The sequence below is a fragment of the Gossypium hirsutum genome, chromosome D06 (assembly GCF_007990345.1).
Source record: "Gossypium hirsutum isolate 1008001.06 chromosome D06, Gossypium_hirsutum_v2.1, whole genome shotgun sequence".
Classification (NCBI taxonomy): domain Eukaryota; kingdom Viridiplantae; phylum Streptophyta; class Magnoliopsida; order Malvales; family Malvaceae; genus Gossypium; species Gossypium hirsutum.
The window spans coordinates 11,565,362-11,584,233 of NC_053442.1; the positions used below are offsets into that span (position 1 = coordinate 11,565,362).

At 35.4% G+C, this 18,872-nt stretch overlaps 3 protein-coding genes across 12 annotated transcripts; 1 reads left to right on the forward strand and 2 right to left on the reverse strand.

The window, feature by feature from the left end:
• The first annotated feature begins 3,548 nt into the window (after nucleotides 1-3,548).
• Nucleotides 3,549-10,631, forward strand: LOC107901268 (protein phosphatase 2C and cyclic nucleotide-binding/kinase domain-containing protein). 4 transcript variants are annotated; one of them, XR_005914688.1, is made up of 16 exons: nucleotides 3,549-4,966; nucleotides 5,233-5,364; nucleotides 5,444-5,671; nucleotides 5,755-5,880; nucleotides 6,317-6,379; nucleotides 6,614-6,696; nucleotides 7,077-7,308; nucleotides 7,414-7,730; nucleotides 7,957-8,044; nucleotides 8,135-8,201; nucleotides 8,449-8,726; nucleotides 8,837-8,902; nucleotides 8,998-9,119; nucleotides 9,630-9,786; nucleotides 9,872-10,184; nucleotides 10,296-10,631. XR_005914688.1 is itself a non-coding variant. In XM_041095673.1 (15 exons), the coding sequence occupies exons 1-15, from the start codon at nucleotides 3,923-3,925 to the stop codon at nucleotides 10,115-10,117; spliced, it is 3,249 nt and encodes a 1,082-aa protein (XP_040951607.1). In that variant the 5' UTR covers nucleotides 3,549-3,922; the 3' UTR covers nucleotides 10,118-10,631. The 4 variants fall into 4 exon arrangements, 2 of the variants coding, with proteins under 2 accessions (XP_040951607.1, XP_040951608.1); XR_005914689.1 differs by lacking the exon at nucleotides 10,296-10,631 and having other exon boundaries at nucleotides 9,668-9,786; nucleotides 9,872-9,888; XM_041095673.1 differs by having other exon boundaries at nucleotides 9,872-10,631.
• Nucleotides 10,632-13,594: 2,963 nt separating this feature from the next.
• LOC107901270 (E3 ubiquitin-protein ligase ATL42) lies at nucleotides 13,595-15,498 on the reverse strand. Its single transcript, XM_016827197.2, has one exon. It carries the CDS (start codon nucleotides 15,150-15,152, stop codon nucleotides 13,908-13,910), a length of 1,245 nt encoding a protein of 414 aa, XP_016682686.1. The 5' UTR covers nucleotides 15,153-15,498; the 3' UTR covers nucleotides 13,595-13,907.
• Nucleotides 15,499-15,645: 147 nt separating this feature from the next.
• LOC107901272 (ninja-family protein mc410) lies at nucleotides 15,646-18,837 on the reverse strand. 7 transcript variants are annotated; one of them, XM_041095677.1, is made up of 5 exons: nucleotides 18,467-18,615; nucleotides 17,875-17,964; nucleotides 17,414-17,765; nucleotides 16,811-17,299; nucleotides 15,646-16,377 (listed from the first exon to the last, which is right to left on the reverse strand). In XM_041095677.1, the coding sequence occupies exons 3-5, from the start codon at nucleotides 17,694-17,696 to the stop codon at nucleotides 15,872-15,874; spliced, it is 1,278 nt and encodes a 425-aa protein (XP_040951611.1). In that variant the 5' UTR covers nucleotides 17,697-17,765; nucleotides 17,875-17,964; nucleotides 18,467-18,615; the 3' UTR covers nucleotides 15,646-15,871. The 7 variants fall into 7 exon arrangements, with proteins under 7 accessions (XP_040951611.1, XP_016682690.1, XP_016682688.1 ...); XM_016827201.2 differs by lacking the exon at nucleotides 17,875-17,964 and having other exon boundaries at nucleotides 17,414-17,825; nucleotides 18,467-18,837; XM_016827199.2 differs by having other exon boundaries at nucleotides 16,811-17,765; nucleotides 18,467-18,614.
• Nucleotides 18,838-18,872: the final 35 nt, after the last annotated feature.

An 18,872-nucleotide genomic window follows, 5' to 3' on the forward strand; every position in this document is an offset into this window, starting at 1 on the left:
CAAAATGGCAAGCAACTATGCTAGAAGACATTGAAGCTTTAAACAAAAATAAAACTTGGGAGTTGGTGCCAAAACCAAAGAATTGTGAGCCTATTACTTGCAAGTGGGTGCATTGCTTGAAGAGGAAATCGAATGGAATTGTTAATAAATGCAAAGCTCAACTTGTTGCATAATTATTTTTTCAAAGCTATGGGTTGGATTATGAGGAAACATTCAGTTCGGTTGCAAAAATGGCAACACTAAGAACACTTTTTTCTTTTGCAGCCTTTAGGAGGTGGAAACTATGGCATATTGTAGGAAAATTGTTGTAGGATGCTACAAAATTTCGGCAACTTGTTGGTATTTTAATTTATTTAACTATCGCAAGACTAGAAATTGCTTATTTTGTTGGTGTAGTCTCACAATTTATACAATGTACAATGAGTACTCAGATAGATGTTGCAAAGAGAATCATGTGCCATGTAAAAGGCTTTGTTGATTATGGTTTGATGTATGGAAGAAGTGAGAATTTTGTACTAAAAGGCTTTATTGATGCAGATTAGGCAGAAGATGCAAATAATAGACATTCAACTTCAGGCTATTGTTTCAATACTAGTTCAGTTGTGATATCTTGGTGTAGCAAGAAGCAGAATATGGCTTCTCTATCTAGCACTGAAGTTGAATATATGGCAGCAACCATGGCTGTTCAAGAATGCATGTGGTTGAGAGTTTGACGGGAGATATGCTGTGTAAAGTTGAGCATGTTGTATAGATCCAATGTGATAATGAAAGTGTTGTTAAACTTGCTTCCAATCCTATCTTTATGCTCGAAAAAAGTATATAGAAGTTTGTCATCACTACATTCGAGAAAAAGTGTTGAATCAAGAAACTGAGTTGCAAGGAATCTCTACAAATAACCAAGTGGCATACATTTTCACAAAAGCACTGGGAAAGCCTAAGTTTGAAGAGTTTAGAGTTGCACTTTGAGTTGTTGATTGTAAAAATGCACTAAGGGGGAGTATAAAAAATTTAGTGCATCTTACACATTTTTCTGTTTTGATTTTGATTTTGATTTTGATTTATTAAGTTAAATAATTTAGTTCCATGGAATTTTTTTGAGTAGTTGCACCTTTTTAAGGGCAATCGGTTAGTATTTTTAACCTATAAATTTACTATGCTTTACCGTATTTTTTGCTAAGTTTAAGAATCAATTCATTAGTCTTTCTCCGGTTTGTTCATACTGCTATTTTATTCCATTTTGCTGTAGTGTTTTTTTCTCTCTTTTTATTTCATCTCATAATTATAGGCTAATAATTAAGAAAGAATTTTAAAACACAAATATTTATCCTTAAACTCAAAATTTCCATATGTTCCCTACTTTCTTTTATATAATATATATGATTCCTCATTAGTTAGACATATTTATTATAACATTTATTTGGTTTATTCTCTACCTTAAATAAAAAAAATGAAAAAAAGAAGAAGGCTATTTTCAGTTTTCTACTTTTGGAAGATACGAAAACTTTTGTTCGTGTAAATTTTATTCCTCGACGAAAAATAATGGCCAAAATGCAATGGTGGGTCTTATTGAACATGTTAGGTCTCCAAATAATTTTATCTTTCATAAAATAACATCAAATAAACTTTCTTTTGGTAGAAAATAAATTGAAAACATCTATAAAAGAAAACGAAAGCAAGGATATCAAATAAAATATTTTTACCTAATCATATTATTTATCATTTTTCCTTTAATTGTGTGTTTGCCAGAGATATTGGACTTATTATCTCGTGATTAATTGTTTTTAATTTTTATTATCTCTAATGATCTAATTATTACGGTGATAAGTAGGGATGATAAAAAAATATACATCGGACGGGTTTCAACCCGATTCGATTCGTTAGGGCCTGATTTTCTTTTAAATTTAGATTTAGGGCCGGTGAATTTAGAAATATAGTCAAATTTGAGGTGAATTTATCTTGTCCGAAGATATTTACAAAAATGTCACTGATATATATATATTAAGTTTTAAGTCTAAACTCAAAAAATAATCTTAATTGTTTCAAAATAAAAAAAAATAAAAAATTTAAAAAATGTAACTTTATTTGCTTCAAAATAAAAAATAAAACAATTAAAATCAGATCTCCTATTAAATTTTAGACTCTGAATGATTTTTGTGTTTAAGAGTCGGAACCAGTTCAAAATCAGGGCAGGCAAAAATCCACCCCGCTCAACCCCCTTACCATCTCTCCCGATGAGATTTTAGTTTATTGGTAACGATAATTTTCTCTTTTTCCATTTGTATTGAAGTTGAGTTTATTTATTACAAATAATTGATTTTAAGTCCTATCCTTAATAATTTCTATTAATTATGACATTTGTTATAAAATTAAAAGAGAGTAGAGTAATAACAAAGGCATTCACTAATGAAATATTGACATCAAGATTTGATATTTATATAACTAATAATATTAGGGAGGGCAAAATGCTTGAAATTACTCTTTTCTTAATAATAAGTTGTTTAAAAAGGAAAATAATATATATTTGTGGTTTACAGAAGTAATAAAACATTTTGAGTGTTTTTAATGGAGATGAGACCATCTCGATAATTAGAATATTTTAATAATTTAAAATTAGGATTAATTACATAAAACAAAGAGTTACATACATAGAAGTTCACATTTTTAAATAAGCTCTCAAACTTTGAAATATTTTAATTGAGTTCTTTCTTTAATTAGCTTAGCTGTTAGCTTAGGTGTCAAACGTTAACTTTGGAGCGTATTTAAAATCTTTGGATCAAATTTTAAATACGTTTGTATATATCTCGTTGACAGTTTAAATACGATACATTTTATAGAAAATGAAATAGTCCACCTAAATTTTAATAATATTATATTTCAACATGTTGTTCATGCCGAATTGCATTTAATGTCATTTTTATTAAAAATAAAATGAATTTGAAAATTAAAGGATAACTCATTTTTATTTTTAAAATGCAAAAACGATGACGTAAAGTCTTAATTATTGGACTATTCACTTTATAAGCATTGGACGACTGATAGCGACAATAGAAACATTCCAAACGAAAACTACCCATCATCTTATTCTTTCAAACATCCCTATTTTCTAAAAAATGAAGAGCCATTATAAATTTACAAGGCATGTTTTCCTTACTAAAGTTAAGTGTATTTTTATATGCATTCGCAATATTGAATATTATTATAATTTTAAATGTTACAAACCTTTTTTAAACTTGGATTAAATTTCAAATCGAATAAACTCAAACTATTTAACAATAATTTATATATATAAAAAAGAATTAACCCCAAACTTCAGTTTTTCATCACTGGATATCTTGGTTGTACTTTTCTTTTTTGTTTAAAAAGCCAGGGTATGGCATCCGTTAATAGCATAGTTACAAAATGCGGTACAAAACAAGCGCGTAATCCAAACACTGGAATGGGAGCATTACTCACCCCCCAACTTTTTAACCTCCACGTAAGCTACCGGTGGACCCACAGGCACGCGGTGCTCTTTAATCTCCTCACGCTAACTTACGCTGCATTGAGTCTCAAACTCACTCTTTTGTTTTTCCTTTAAAACAATTATGGTGTCATTGCTCTGCTTTTTTCCTTCTCTGTAACGGTTTTTCAAAACAGTAGATTAAAAATTCTCTCTCTCTTTCATCTTCTAATTTCATTTCGGTTCTCAGTACCTAAAAATTTGTCTAAAAAATGTATTTATTTTCTCTGATTCAAATATTTTGTTTTCGTACTCGTTAGAAACCGCCGCATTTACTGCGCAATCAGAGGAGATTGAAACAAAATCACAAATTTCAATATGTTTTAGATTTTTATTTTTTTTGAAAATTCATTAAAGGTTCATTTTGTAGACGGCGATGAGGTGAATCATTTCTTGAGCTTTTGTTTTTAAAACAGTGGGGTGATGGGTTGCGTTTACTCCAGAGCTTGCATCGGCGAGATTTGCGTGCCGAGAGATGCAAGAATCAAAGAGCCTCAAAGCGTAAGGCCAAACGCGGCGGAGCTTGTTGTTTTCTCACCCACATCTACAAACGAAGACGACGAAAACAGAGACCAAATTCACTCTCAGTTAAGCCTGAACCCACCTGGTGACCCCGAGCTTGGCATCACTCGCCTTTCTAGGGTTTCAGCTCAGTTCCTTCCGCCGGACGGCTCTCGAACAGTAAAGGTTCCGTCTGGCAATTTCGAGCTTAACTATTCTTACTTATCTCAAAGAGGTTATTATCCAGATGCCTTAGATAAAGCTAATCAAGACAGTTTTTGTATCCACACTCCGTTTGGAACAAATCCTGATGATCATTTCTTCGGCGTTTTCGACGGCCACGGTGAATTCGGAGCTGAGTGTTCGCAGTTCGTGAAAAGAAAATTATGCGAAAATTTATTAAGAAATAATAAATTCCACGTCGACGCCACCGAAGCTTGCGATGCTGCGTATTTGACGACAAACACACAGCTACACGCTGATAGTTTGGATGATAGCATGAGCGGAACGACGGCTATAACGGTTTTAGTTCGTGGTCGGACGATATACGTGGCGAATTCTGGTGATTCGAGAGCGGTTATAGCGCAAAAAAGAGGGAAAGAAATCGTGGCCGTTGATTTGTCAATTGATCAGACGCCGTTTCGAGTTGATGAGATGGAGAGAGTGAAGCTTTGCGGAGCGAGAGTGCTTACATTGGATCAAATTGAAGGGTTGAAGAATCCAGATGTACAGTGCTGGGGAACGGAAGAAGGCGATGATGGTGATCCTCCCAGGCTTTGGGTGCCGAATGGGATGTATCCTGGAACGGCTTTTACGAGGAGTATTGGAGATTCAATTGCTGAGACAATTGGTGTTGTAGCGAATCCGGAGATTGTTGTGTTGGAGCTTACTGAAGACCACCCTTTCTTTGTGCTTGCTAGTGATGGGGTTTTCGAGTTCCTTTCTAGTCAAACAGTGGTTGACATGGTAAGGGAATTATTTTAATATAAAATGTTGATTATTAGGAAATAACTTCAGCTCAGTAGTTGTTGTTGCTATGATTACATGAGTTGTGTTAGTCATAATGTTCGTAGGTTGCTTAATATTCGGTTGAACTGATGACTATTTAGGAGCTTCCTTCTATTTAGAATGTTTTGTTTGTTCTTATTCTTAGATGCACCCTTTGCTGCAAATATTTAGATTTTCCTTGGTTCTTTTCTTTCTTCATCAGTAGCTGTCTTAATATTTTTCAGGTTGCAAAATACAAGGATCCTCGTGATGCTTGTGCTGCAATCGTTGCTGAATCTTATCGACTTTGGCTTCAGTACGAAACCCGTACTGATGATATTACTGTGATTGTTGTGCATATTAGTGGGCTATCCGGTGTAAGTGAGCAAGCTTTGTGCATCAAATGTATTTGTTGTCTTTGTATTATATTTGTTTCTCAATGGGCTCTCCCGTCAGGTTAATTGTGAAACAGCTAAACCTGCTACAATTTTACGGCCTCCTGTTCCTCAAGTGTTAGAGGCAACAGGATCAGAATCTCCTTCAACCTTTAGCTGGAGCTCGAGGAACCACAGAGCAAGGCATGACTTATCACGGGCTCGTCTTCGTGCAATTGAGAGTTCATTGGAGAATGGGCAAGTCTGGGTGCCACCACCTCCATCTCACAGGAAAACTTGGGAAGAAGAAGTAAGCCATCTGTTATATTCTAGTTGTTTTGTATACTCACTAAAGTGTTTCCTCACCTAAGCTGTTCTGTATTTGTGTTACAGGCACATATAGAGCGGGCATTGCATGACCATTTCCTCTTCAGAAAATTAACGGATTCACAGTGTCATGTTTTATTGGATTGCATGCAAAGAGTAGAGGTCCAACCAGGGGATATTGTCATTAAACAGGTTAGTTATTCTATTTGCACTTAGTTTCATTTATTGCTACTATTTCATGTAATTCTGAATGTTGCCAGTTGTCCTCTAACCGCATGAGCAATTTAATTGCTTCATTACTCTCCTGTAAGTTATGAATCCCAAACAAAGATGTCTCTGTTGTTGTAATGGATAGCATAATTAAAGCTTGAAGAAGTCACCAGCAAAAAACTCCATGTACCCATTATAAATTGAATCATTAAGTGTGTGAAGTTCAGAACTTCTTCCTTATAAGCATTCTGTGACCAGTTTTGGTTTAAGTTCTCTTTCAGAAAGCTAAACCCTGGTTAAACTGCTTTGGCTTCACATACAAGGAATGAAGGAGCTGATATCTTAAATACGGTTCTAGAGGTAGTTTTGTCATAGTTACAAATAGATTTAGGACTCTGATTGTTGTTATACTTTTCAGGGTGGTGAAGGTGACTGCTTTTATGTTGTCGGAAGTGGAGAATTTGAAGTCTTAGCAACCCAGGTTTGTTTTTTCTTTTTTAATAGTTAAATATATATTGATTACAAGTTATCTATATTTAAACCTATCAAATCTCTTGTGAATTTAAACTTGTAGATTACTTACTGTGATTTGGCTCAGTCAAGTCATGTTCTATTTCTCAGTTCACACTTTTTTCTGCTATTTAATAACGAGTTCTTAGTTCATTGGTAATTGTTTATTTTCAGTTAAGTTTGTAACTAGAAACTATACTTGCAGGAAGATAAAAATGGAGAGGTGCCAAGGGTTTTGCAGAAGTATACAGCTGAGAAGTTATCATCATTTGGGGAGCTGGCACTGATGTATAGTTTGTTCTTTTTCCTTTCTCACCTCATAGTTAATAAAGAACTATATAATTCTATTTTCTGAAGTTGACAAATTGTTTTGTTTAGTGAAAATTGAAGTGCACATTTAAAAGGCTTCTAGAGAATAAATGCTGAGTAGCAAACCGAAATTAGAGTAACATGTTACCACCAGTTTTGTGAGGTAGCAAAAAAAAGCACTAATTTGCTGAATTGGTTAGCACTTATCATTTATTATTTCGGTGAATATTTATATTTTCTTAGATATTTGCTAAACATGTTGGTTTCTTGAGGGCTGGGATATTTTACTGCTCTTTCTGGTGAAAAAAAAAATGCCATACAACTTGCTGACCATGAAAATTTTGTTTGTTGCTATACAGGTACAATAAGCCTCTCCAAGCCTCTGTGCGTGCTGTGACAAATGGAACTCTTTGGGCTCTAAAACGAGAAGATTTTCGTGGAATTTTGATTTCTGAGTTTTCTAATTTGTTATCCTTGAAGTTGCTTCGCTCTGTGGATCTTCTATCTAGATTGACAATTTTACAGCTGAGTCATGTTGCAGATTCTCTTTCTGAAATTTCCTTTTCTAATGGGCAGGCCTTAGTTAATAGGGTAGACATTCATCCTTCCAATATTATTTTCCTTTGTTTCATTTTTCTCTTTCTTTTTCTCTTGGTTCACATTCTTGTTTCTTATATTTCTCTTGCATGGCTACAGAATGAATGCCTCTCTGCATTGTATATTATCCAGAAGGGGCAAGTGAGAATTACTTTTGATATGGATTTGTTAAGCTGTCCAAGCGTCTGTAGTCTCAAGTCTGATAACCCCAAAGAGGACAATGATCAACAGATTGGCAAGGAACTGTCTGTTGAAAAGACAGAAGGAAGCTATTTTGGAGAATGGACACTTCTTGGGGAACAGATTGGTTCTTTAAGCGCCATTGCAGTGGGTGATGTAACGTGTGCTCTTTTGACGAAGGAGAAGTTTGATTCAGTTGTTGGTCCTTTGACAAAGCTTTCCCAAGATGACCATAAGTATGTCTTAGTCTCATGTACTGAATGTTGCATCTTTGATTTCCTCCTTTTCTCTTGTTAGGATGCGTTTCATTTTATATTTCTCATCAACCTTCCATTTAAGGTTCTGTATGTAGGCTATTGGAGTTCCCTAGCCGGAAAACAATTAACTTCTATTCTTTTCGTTCTTATTTGAACTTCCAATACCTTAAATTGAGAATGCCATTATTGTTTTGTTGCTGTTTAGGTCTCGAGACTATTCTCCAGATGTGCCAAAGGCTTCTCTCAAAGAAATTGATCTATCAACTCTTGCTAAAGTTAGCATCTCCCAGTTGGTAAGAAATGCTTAGTTCTGCCTTGTTAATTTTAGCAAAACGTTATCATCAATAAAGCAATCTCTTAAACTCATTTAATTTCATATGCAGGAGTGGAAAACATGTTTTTATTCCACTGACTGTAGTGAGATTGGGCTTGTACTTCTAAGAGACACAGGTTGGTTTTTATTATATATCTGTATATTTATTTTACACAGGAATGTTAATTAAAAGTTAGCCTTTTCTGTCTGTACCTTGTGATAAGTAGATCGATTGTGAATGCTTACATGAAGAAACATGCCCGGGGAGGTTAGGTGCAAAATGAGATTCTAGGAAAATAAGCTTGTTAAGCGTTTTGCAGTGATTTTAAAGGATGTCTTGGAACAAAAATTGATGAAATGTTCCTTTTTAATGAGTTTTTGCAGAAAATATGCTTAGTTTGAAGAGGTTTTCAAAGCAGAAGATCAAAAAACTAGGAAAAGAAGCACAAGTTTTAAAGGAGAAGGATCTGATCAAGAGTATGAGTTCTGCAGCTTGTGTGCCTGAGGTGCTATGCACTTGTGCTGATCAAATGCATGCTGCAATTCTATTGAATACATGCCTTGCTTGCCCTTTGGCTTCAATACTTCACACTCCTCTAGATGAACAATCGGCAAGGTTCTGTGCTGCCTCTATTGTTACTGCCTTAGAAGATCTACATGAGGTCAGATTTCTACAAGCAGCCCTGTTATTTCACTTCATTTGCTCATTTTTGGTGCATCTGTTATTTATTACAGTTTGTCTTTCTACATCCATTTTTCATTTGAATTTCAGAATGGCGTGCTTTACAGAGGTGTGTCTCCAGATGTTTTAATGTTGGACAAAACAGGCCATTTACAGGTATTTGAACAGATATAATTTTATACTTGATGTCTTGATCAAAGCTAAATCATCATCATCATCATCATTTTTTGTTTTGCTATGCTGTGTTATAGCTAGTTGACTTCAGATTTGGAAAGAAGTTATCTAGTGAGAGAACATTTACAATTTGCGGAATGGCAGACTCTTTAGCGCCAGAGGTAGTTCAGGGAAAGGGCCATGGTCTTCCTGCTGACTGGTAAAAACATGTACTATTTTCCTTCTGTCTAGCTTGTCATAAACGTCTTCATGCTTTCTTTAGCATGTAAAGGAATATAATTGAATAATACAAAGTTACAACATTACTAGCTTGTTAAAGAAGCAGAGTAGTGTTTAAAAGGAGATCATTAACCAATATCATAAAGAAAAGAAATTTAATTCAACCGGGAGTTATTTAGTGCATTAGAATTTTCTTACAACAAAGGGGATGTTATATTGGCTTACTAAAGGGTAAAAACGCAAATTTTCTTTGGTAATATCTTTTACCTGTCACGTAATACACCACAGGTTTCAATATTAGTTCTTGAAATTTTTTGTGGGTTTTAAAGAGGAATTTTCAACGCAGTAGACCTTTGGTTGGGTTGGTGGGGCCTTAATCTACTCTTTCTTACCATTGAGGTTAAATAGTTTCTGCAGTTTGATCAGAGTTCTCTTCTTCCTCTCTCCCCCCCTTCTATGACTTTAGTCTTTTGAAATATTTAACATGCAGGTGGGCCCTGGGAGTCCTGATCTATTTCTTGTTGCAAGGTGAAATGCCATTTGGGTCATGGAGACAAAGCGAGCTCGATACATTTGCAAAGATTGCAAGAGGATACTTTATTCTTTCACATAATTTAAGCCCTGAAGCTGTTGATCTAATAACTAAGGTCTTTTTATTACCATTTCTTCTTCATAACTTCCTCATAGGAATCATAGAATCCCTCACATGTTTGTATTAAAATAAAATTTCAGTTACTTGAAGTTGATGAAAAGACAAGACTGGGAAGCCATGGCTCCTCTTCTGTTAGAAGTCATCTGTGGTTTGATGGTGTTGACTGGAAAGGGATCAAAGATCGGACTTGTCCTGTTCCACAAGAGTTAGCTTCTCGTGTAGCTCAACATTTGGAAATACATTCTGAGGATTGCCCTGTTGCTGTTGCTTCCCCACCTCAGGATATAGCAGAACTCAATGTTCCGGAGTGGCTTGATGATTGGTAGAAGAACGACTTATATGCATTTCCATCCTTTTTGCCGACAGTTTCCAAGTGGAGTTCTATTCCTTGTGGTGAGACTGACTACCAGTGCGTCAGAAACTAGGCAGAGATATCATTGCAGTAATTCAAGTATAAAGTTGCCGGCCTTAGATTGCTTATAATTCTGTGATTCCTTTTTTCAGTGCCATGAATTCAGAGTAGCATTGGAAGAATATCTCAGCTAGTTGGCCATATAACCTATTCAGTGGATAGCTCCATTATCAGGCTTTTATTTTAAAATCTCCAATTTTTTTTACATATTTCCCACTTTTTTAAATGGGTAAATATGTAAATGAGGGTTTCTTGTAAATCAAGCTATCTACATTGGTAGCAGTTGATAATTAATAGGCATTTACCGTTTGGGTCATCATATTCATAGATGTATGGAATATGATATGTTGTTTGAGAATTCTAATCTATGATTGACCTCTGTAATTTATATTGCAAAGATATTCCACCGTTGACTTTTTCTGCTGTGACCTATGTTATTCAACTTTTTCATAAATTTGGAGGATATCTCTTATATTTATTATGTCTAAAAATGGGTCAAGAGATCAGGCACACGCTTTGATTCAGGAACATTGGCACTTACTATGGGTTCATTGAAAGATTAGCTTAGCAATTCTGCTTCAAGAAATTTAAGCAGCGTTTCTAGCAAGGAGGACCTAGACCCTTCAACATGTTGATGCAAAAGTGAAGGTAAGGATTTTTTATATTTTTCTTTTGCGGACAATAAAAGAAAAATAATCTTCATTTTGAGGTATTTTTGCCATCCATTAGTTTTCCAGTTGAAATTTATCTCCTATTTTGATTGGTTGCATCAATTTCTTGAGATTTGACGCAGGAGCTTATCATGGCTTTTATCTGAGATGCGTCATGAAAGTTTTAACTTCAGTTTCTGACATGGATGACATTATTTGACTGAGGCTTCTCGCAAGGGAAACATGGTTACTCTGATCAAACCTCTTGGGGAAAATCCAGTTATTCTTGAAAGACAATATCAAGCATACCTCTGTTGAGACTTCTTCGAATGTAGCATCCTTCCATGGGCATGCTGATTTTATAAGGTATATCTCATCTCGAAACAATGATTTTCTGATATTGTAAACATGAAAGGATACAGTCCCCTTGCATTTTGGTGCGGGACTCTAGTTGGTGGGTGGTCATTGCTTCTATTACATGGTCTTCTTTTATGGTATTCAAATGACCACAGCCTCAGAAAATGTTCAAACAAACAGTGATAGCCCCGTTTCATGTTTATCTATAGCATTGCAAGTTTATTAGCCCTATGTTCAGGCTGGCCATTGATAATGAGTGGCATGATCCGGTTAAAGAAGTTATGGACAAATAAAAACCGATAATGCTAGCATTTAGATCCCAAGCAGAGGTATGCCCCCGTTGACCTTTTCTACTGTAACCTATGTTATTCGAATTTTTTCTAAAGTATTTTAATATATTTGAAGGATATATCTATAATTATTATGTCTAAATATTAGTCAGACACAGAGATCTATCAGGGAAATGAATAGTTCAGGCATAGCTAAGCATACCCTTTAGTACAAGGGGCATTAACGATAGGTTCATTGACTGACTGACCTAGGAAATCGGCTTCAAGAAGCTACAAGTGCTTCATTTACCTACTCCATTGACATGCTCCTCCGATGCAAAGCAAATTAAGGTGTTTTTTCAAGACAATATGTAAAAGAAATATGATCTTTGGATTGGGATATATGTTGCCATCCAATTAGTTTCAGTCTTTTATATCCTGTTTTGATTGATTGCTTCAATTTGTTGAATTCTATTATGTTCTACTCTGACAGTTCTATTCTCCAGTTTCCCAAATCAACGATATGCCATTTGAGTGAGGCTTCTTGCATAGGAAACACAGCTACTGCAATTAAACTTCTCGTGGAGACTCCTTTGACTGTGGTGTCCTGCATCCTCACATGGACATACCAATTTTGGAAGGTATTTTCTCAGCCAGAAACCAGGATTTGCTGAAGTTATAAATGCCAAAGGCTAAACAGGTGATCATTGCTTCTATTCACATGGTCTTCCTCTATGGTATTCAATTGTCTGCTGCCTCGGAATATTTTTAAACGAATAGCAATGGTCCCCTTTAATGTTTTCCTATGGTGTTGCGGGTTTATTAGCCCTGCGTTCAGACTGGTCTTTGATAACCGAGTGGTGCCAAACTGGTAAAGGGGTTACGGACAAAGAAAAACACCATAGAAGCAAACATTTACATCCTTATCAATCAGCTGCAGTAAACTGAACCCCACTTTTTCAGGTACTTTCGGTGATATTTGGTCAAGTAACAATGAGTTCTAAATGTTTAGACTTATTGTATGAAAAAGTTTTGCTTTCTTCCATTCAAAGAAACCTCAAGTTTACTCATTGGCATCATTTTCCGTCTTCATAAACCCTATACTTTAATGTAAATTTAAAATGATGTTAGATATTATTGGTATATAAAAATTGAATTAAAATTTTATATATACAATTGTATATAAAATCAAAATTTATTTAATGTTATTAGACCAAAATTCATTTATGATTTTGAGATTTGTGTTTGAATATAAACAGATGGCATCCTAATAATAGCAGAGATTCCGCCAAAGCAGGACAAGAAAGAGGGACTCAGCACTTGCGTTAATATTACAACAGATGAAGTAATATCCAGATCTTATGGCAGAGATTTAGAGAGGGGAAACAATATTTTAAAAGAAGAATTTAATTTAAGAAACCGCCCGCCATTTAGACTTGTTGAATTATTGAATTTCCCTGTGAGATGATCCAAAGCAAAGGGACAAAGCATGGGTAGTGAAATCAGTTGGTGCGTAACATCTGACTTAACTTATAGCAAATTGAATTATAATCTTGTAATATAAGTTAATAAATAAAGAAGAAGATGTCTGCAGCCAAGTTGATTATTTAGATGTGAGTCAAATCTTTTGTTAATTATCTCTTATCTCATTGCTTTTTGTCTCTTTTTGTAGTTTGATTATTTTGCTCCATGTTCCCCATAATTACCACCCTACCACTACTGGTAAAGCTTCCTTACACAATTTATTCTTTTTATTTTTATTTTAAATACAAATGACTGTTTGAGAAAAACAAAAGCAAATTTTGTTCTAATTATGTTTATTATTTGATACATTGGATAGTGGGCGAAATTAAAAAATCATTATTTAAATTTGTATTAAATAATTATCATTAATATATATGAGATATTATCCCTTAAATGTTTTGTTTGAATTAGTTGATTCCTAAACTCTATATGGATCACTATACCGATTACTGAATAAAAATAGTTGTGAAGTTTAGTTATATATGTTTAGATGTATATATTGCATTCTTAAAATGGAGACCACATGTTCGAATCTCAAAGATATATTGTTAAAAGAGACAATTTCAAACCTCGAACATGCATCATAAAATAAATATGGAAGATACAGTTAACATTTCAACAAAACCAACTTTGTATGATGGGCAGATCATATGTGATCCTCTTAAATCAAGATTCCTTGGTTCAGCCAGCCACCAGGGCAATCTTTAATAAATTACATGTTTAATTCAGAAAACCAGGTTAGCAAGCAGGCTCTTTTTCTTCTTTTTTTTCTAGAAGTAAAAGCCAACAAGCAAACAACAATCTTAGTAAAATACTGAATTAAGAAGGAAAATGTTTTTTTGGAAATGTGTAGCTGTGCCTGCCTAGTGAAATTATGTACAAAATGCAACTATTAGTCCATTAATCAAACATCTAAATGGTGTGTTGGACCCTGAATTTGTTGTTCACACCTTTCTCTATTGGCAAACCATTGCACTGTTCTTCTAGCTATTGGCAACCAAAGCAGCCTTCTCCTTTCCTCCTCTGTGTACCTTTCAGGCAATGAACACTCACTTTTTCTGTTCCTCCTACCATCGTCTTGAAACCTCGATAAAGCAGTGATATCCGACATTGATCTTTTCTCAACTTGGTTAGTAATCCTTGATGCAGCATGACTCGTACTAGCTGCTGAATCCGATGTGAAAGCCACATCAGGAGTTGAAACTGGCTTGTTTAACAGTCTCTTTATCTCCAATTCCCTTTTGATCTTCGTAATTCCTTCGTTTTCGATTGTCCTTGTTTTCGTACACTGCTCCTTGTTTATGTCTAGGTACACAAATCTGTTGCTCGACATGTCGTTAAGCATCTCTGAGCTCAAGAACATCAGGTCGGATGAACTTACACTGCTCCACCGGTTTTGCAAAACTACATCAGATACAATGATCTTATGATTGACCTTATGGAATCCATCATCATCAACATCCTCTTGGATTAGAACTTTGGTTTCGATATCACCCTTCTCGGATTTTCTGAAACTGGTTCCGATGCTGAACCTTGATGAGCCATGATGCTCTTGCTCTCTCTGGACATACAGCTCTATGTTGGAGTCTTCTCTTAGCTCAGATTGGTTCATTGAGAACCGCATGCTGTTTGTATATGTAAAGATTGTTGGGTCATTAGCGTTGACCTTCTGCCTGCAAAGAGGGCAACTTGAGTGCTTTTCTAGCCATTGATCAATACAATCAATGTGAAAGCCATGTTTGCATTGAGGCAGCAACCTTAGGATCTCAATATCTTCGAATTTTGATAAGCAGACTGCGCATTCAAGCCCTTGTTTTGATCCTTTAAGTGAAGAGAACTTAAAGAAAGGAAGCGATTCCACAACTTTCTTGTCGATCCCTGAGGACCGAGACCTTGTTCGGTTGAGTATTCGACGATGATGATCAGCATGAACCGTTGCTGCACTGTGACAGAATTTGGCATAGACAAGCAGGAAAAACGTCAAGGCAAACATGACACAGAGTATACCTATGACAACCGCCAGGCTCGGTTGGAAATTTGAGACAGCATCTCCTGAAATTGCATCAGTCTCACTTGAATACGATTGTGCATCAACAACAACCAAAAAAAGGAAAATAAGAACTAAACTGATCAAAATAGATCGAATCATTGAAGAACACGTCTCTCAGAACCCAGAATTCTATTGCTTCCCTCCTAGCATTTAAGCTGAAACATGTACATATATATATATATATATTAGACCATGTGGGGGTAGTTTGACATTGGTTTGTTAAGCATAGTCCCAATCCTGACAAACATGTCACTCCCCTAAAAGAGCGTCCTTTTTAATGTTTGGCAGCTTCCTTTATTTTTATTTCATATTGCAATGCATGCCTTTTTTAAAATGTTAAAATTTCAGAAGTGATGACATAGTGGAGAGACTTTTTGATTGCATACAAAATTTGGACTCGGCCCTGGTGGCGTTTTCTGAGACAGCCAATATACGGTACCAAACTTGTGGTCTTATGCTGTCATAAAAAAACCAATCATGCTATAAATAAACATGGCTGCCATTAAAATTCTTCAACTGCCTGCATTATATGTATATACATATAAATATAAAAACACGTATTGCATTCTAAAGGAGAATCATAAAACCAAAGTGGTGGGGAAGTCTCCTTTACTGCTATAAAAGCATGTCAGAAATGATGTTTCAGATTATAATTAGACAAAGAAATGATGCTACAAATATTATTACATACAAATGCAGTATTTAACTGCAGCAGTGATACAACTGAGAAAGGAAACAAATAACTATATTCAGTGAGGAAAGCAAGGACTCACACGTGTATTTCAATGTCACACTTGATTGCATGTCCATTTTACGCTTCAGGTCTGAGCAGAGCCGGCAGGATTGGTACTAGGGAATGTTGCCAAACGGTTTTTATTATCTGGATCAGTGCACTCTTCGCTGGCATGCCGAACAAACTCTTCAGGGGACATGTGGGTACCATGGCAAGCACAAACAATCTTTATCTGGTTTGCGCTGAATCTGTAAGTGACGCCAGAAATTGTTCTACCGTGTGGGCCAGTACCTGTGGTTGAAACCCATGGTAAATTTGGAAAAGAACCAGATCCCCCAAATTTCAGGTCTGCGGCAATACCAGGCTTTATGATTGAAAAATCAAGAGTTACTACGCCTTCTGCTGTAGGTTGATCCAATGGAGCATTTGCTCTGAGACTCATGCTGCTGCTTCCTTTTACATCTTCGTCTACCGGAGTACAGGAGCTTTCCTCTGTGGCATGCTGTTTACCTTCGCCATTGACTTCCTTGAATGTTCCACCGTTATATTGTGCAGCCTCAGAGGAATTGCGCACAATTGTATGCACAGAAGCTACATTAGACAAAGGGAAAGTTCATTAACAATTAGTAGCCTTGATGATACACAAAGGTAAAATAGTGTTTGAAAATCATTACGGCACAAATGTAAAAATAATAAGTTCTTAGAATAAAATGCTGAAATAAGTATCATATAGAATTCATTCATACATTTATGTACTAGATTATTCAACACATACTAACAAGTGATTTTCCTTTAGCGTCAAGAATATTTTGAATCTCACTTTCTTGTCTGGGCAAAAAGGTTTCAAAATGCATGAAAGTATATACTTGATGCTTTTAATATATGATAACTCAGAGCTCTCAATGAAGTGTAGAAAAAACAGATCAGTAGGCATATATTACAAATCACATCCATCCATTAATCACATCATATTGCTCGTTTTCTTTTTCTTTTCCTATCCTCAAGCTAAGGGAGAAAGAGATACCTTGTGATATTTTCAATCCATCACTATGCTTATCAGAATTAGGTGGACCTTTTCCAACAGACATCGGTTGGAACTGTGGTGAGTGAGAGACCGTACCCCAGGGATTATCCTTATCTAACAGTGGAAGTTGAACAGGTGAATAACCAAACATAACTGGCAAGTTTCCAGGATTCACTGACCCTTCACCATTTCCAGAAGGCCTACTATGTATCATGCCAGGTAGTGTATGACCTGATGAACTGGGGGTTCCAGGAGAGTTAGAATGCTTCATTGTTAATGAAAATGGCACATTCAGGACATTTACAGATTGAACCGGGCATGGATTGCCGTAATTCAAGTTTCCAAGCTTAACCTCCTTCGGCACCTCAGAAGAATCACTAACTCCAATAAACCGCTTGGAACCATCATCATGACGTGAAACTAGCCTCAAGGGTGAACCCTCAACTTCAGATTCAGCTACATCTTCATTCTCCGCAGTAGAGCCATCTTCTGTTGTCATGGAGATATGTGATGTTTTGGGTTTTTCAGATAAATCAACATGATGAGCTTCTCTCTCAAGCTTCTTTGGATTGTTTATCTCATCAAACAAAATCTTACGCTTACCATTCAAGTTCACAGAGGCTTCTGCATCACCAGCAGCCTTGGAAAGATCATTAAAGAAGTTTTCCAAAGGTTTCACTGGATCACTTCTGTGAGAACTGACACCAGGGTCCTGTTTCTGGGTTCTGGTTTGAAGAAAGTTTTTAAAGTCATCCACAATTTCGACGCCTTTATCGCCTTCTTCTGTCCTAGTATCTGAAGAACTACTAATTTTGCCTTTAGATTTGGCAGACAACGTACTGTAAGATAGACCCAAGCTAAGCTCCAGCCCATTTTCATCCTCCATTCTATATCAATTCACAGTATATTCACGAAGTTCCAGGTATAACCTCTACCGATCCTCCCTACAGAACATCTATTATAGAATACATAATACAACTTCAATATATGCTAGAACCATCTTAAACTTGCATGCCTGCACAAAAGCCAGATAGGAAATACAAGAAGATTAAAAGAACACTTACTTCCAAACAGTTTTACAATGAAACAACAACTTATTTTTCTTCGGCGATGGCGTCTAAAAAGAGGAACTTTAGGTTTAATCTGAATTCAATCTACCAAAATGTAACAAACCCATTTTCATATTAGTCTTACCAAATCATAATGTTAGGGAAAAAATGGTTAAAGGAGATTAATTTAAAAAATCACACACACGAAAACAAAAACATAATGGAAGTGCCAATGGTTACCCTGCAAAGTAAAGCTAAACAAAAATTAAAGTGCTCATGTTTTTTAGTGGAGAGGCAGGGGTTTAAAGAACAAGAACAAGCATCGCAATTGGCAGCAAGAATATGTATTTTAATTTATTTTCGACATTCATTTATCAGTAAAAAGAAGAACATTCCAGATCTATTCCCAGAAATAAAGATATTTAAGAAAATAAAATCAAACCCGAATCAGTTTGAACTAAAAATTCATAATTAGATCCAAACAAAACCAGAAACCCATTTTGTAAAAATCATTAAACTTTGTCAAAACCCTGCACAGATTCAATAAAGAACCCCTAAAAAAATTGAAAAAAAAAACAGTAAGAAAAATGAGGAAAGAGAAAATCACCTGAATGAAGACAGAAAAAAACCAAGGTTGTCTTTGCTCTATCACATGCTCACTCAAACAAAACACTACACTGAAAAATGTGAGAAAATGTTGTGAATTACCTAATAGGATTTAACAAATATATATGTATATATACCATGTGACCACATATATATATTCTTATTGCTGCTCACCATACCACACGTATGTACATATATTATCTGTCCATCTCCAAAATCTTTTCTAATTTTCATTTTTACCCCTATTTTTTTGAGTTTGTTCTCACTTTGATCATGTCCAAAGATGTTTAAGGATTTACATTTGTTGTTTGTTTAACTAATTAAACACCATGCATGTGAATAAAAACTTGCTCTAATTTTATATCTCATCTTTGGCTGTATAGTTTCTTTACATGCATATATTTTTA

Bases quoted from the DNA above. Each gene is read 5' to 3' on its own strand.
- LOC107901272 (XM_016827198.2), bottom strand. From the start codon at position 17,696: ATGGAGGATGAAAATGGGCTGGAGCTTAGCTTGGGTCTATCTTACAGT. The intron at 16,378-16,810 runs GTATCTCTTTCT...TGTCTAATGTAG, and splicing joins TGGATTGAAAATATCACAAG to CTTCTGTGCATACAATTGTG.
- LOC107901270 (XM_016827197.2), bottom strand. From the start codon at position 15,152: ATGATTCGATCTATTTTGATCAGTTTAGTTCTTATTTTCCTTTTTTTG.
- LOC107901268 (XM_041095673.1), top strand. From the start codon at position 3,923: ATGGGTTGCGTTTACTCCAGAGCTTGCATCGGCGAGATTTGCGTGCCG. The intron at 6,380-6,613 runs GTTTGTTTTTTC...CTATACTTGCAG, and splicing joins TTGAAGTCTTAGCAACCCAG to GAAGATAAAAATGGAGAGGT. The intron at 7,309-7,413 runs GTAGACATTCAT...GCATGGCTACAG, and splicing joins GGCAGGCCTTAGTTAATAGG to AATGAATGCCTCTCTGCATT.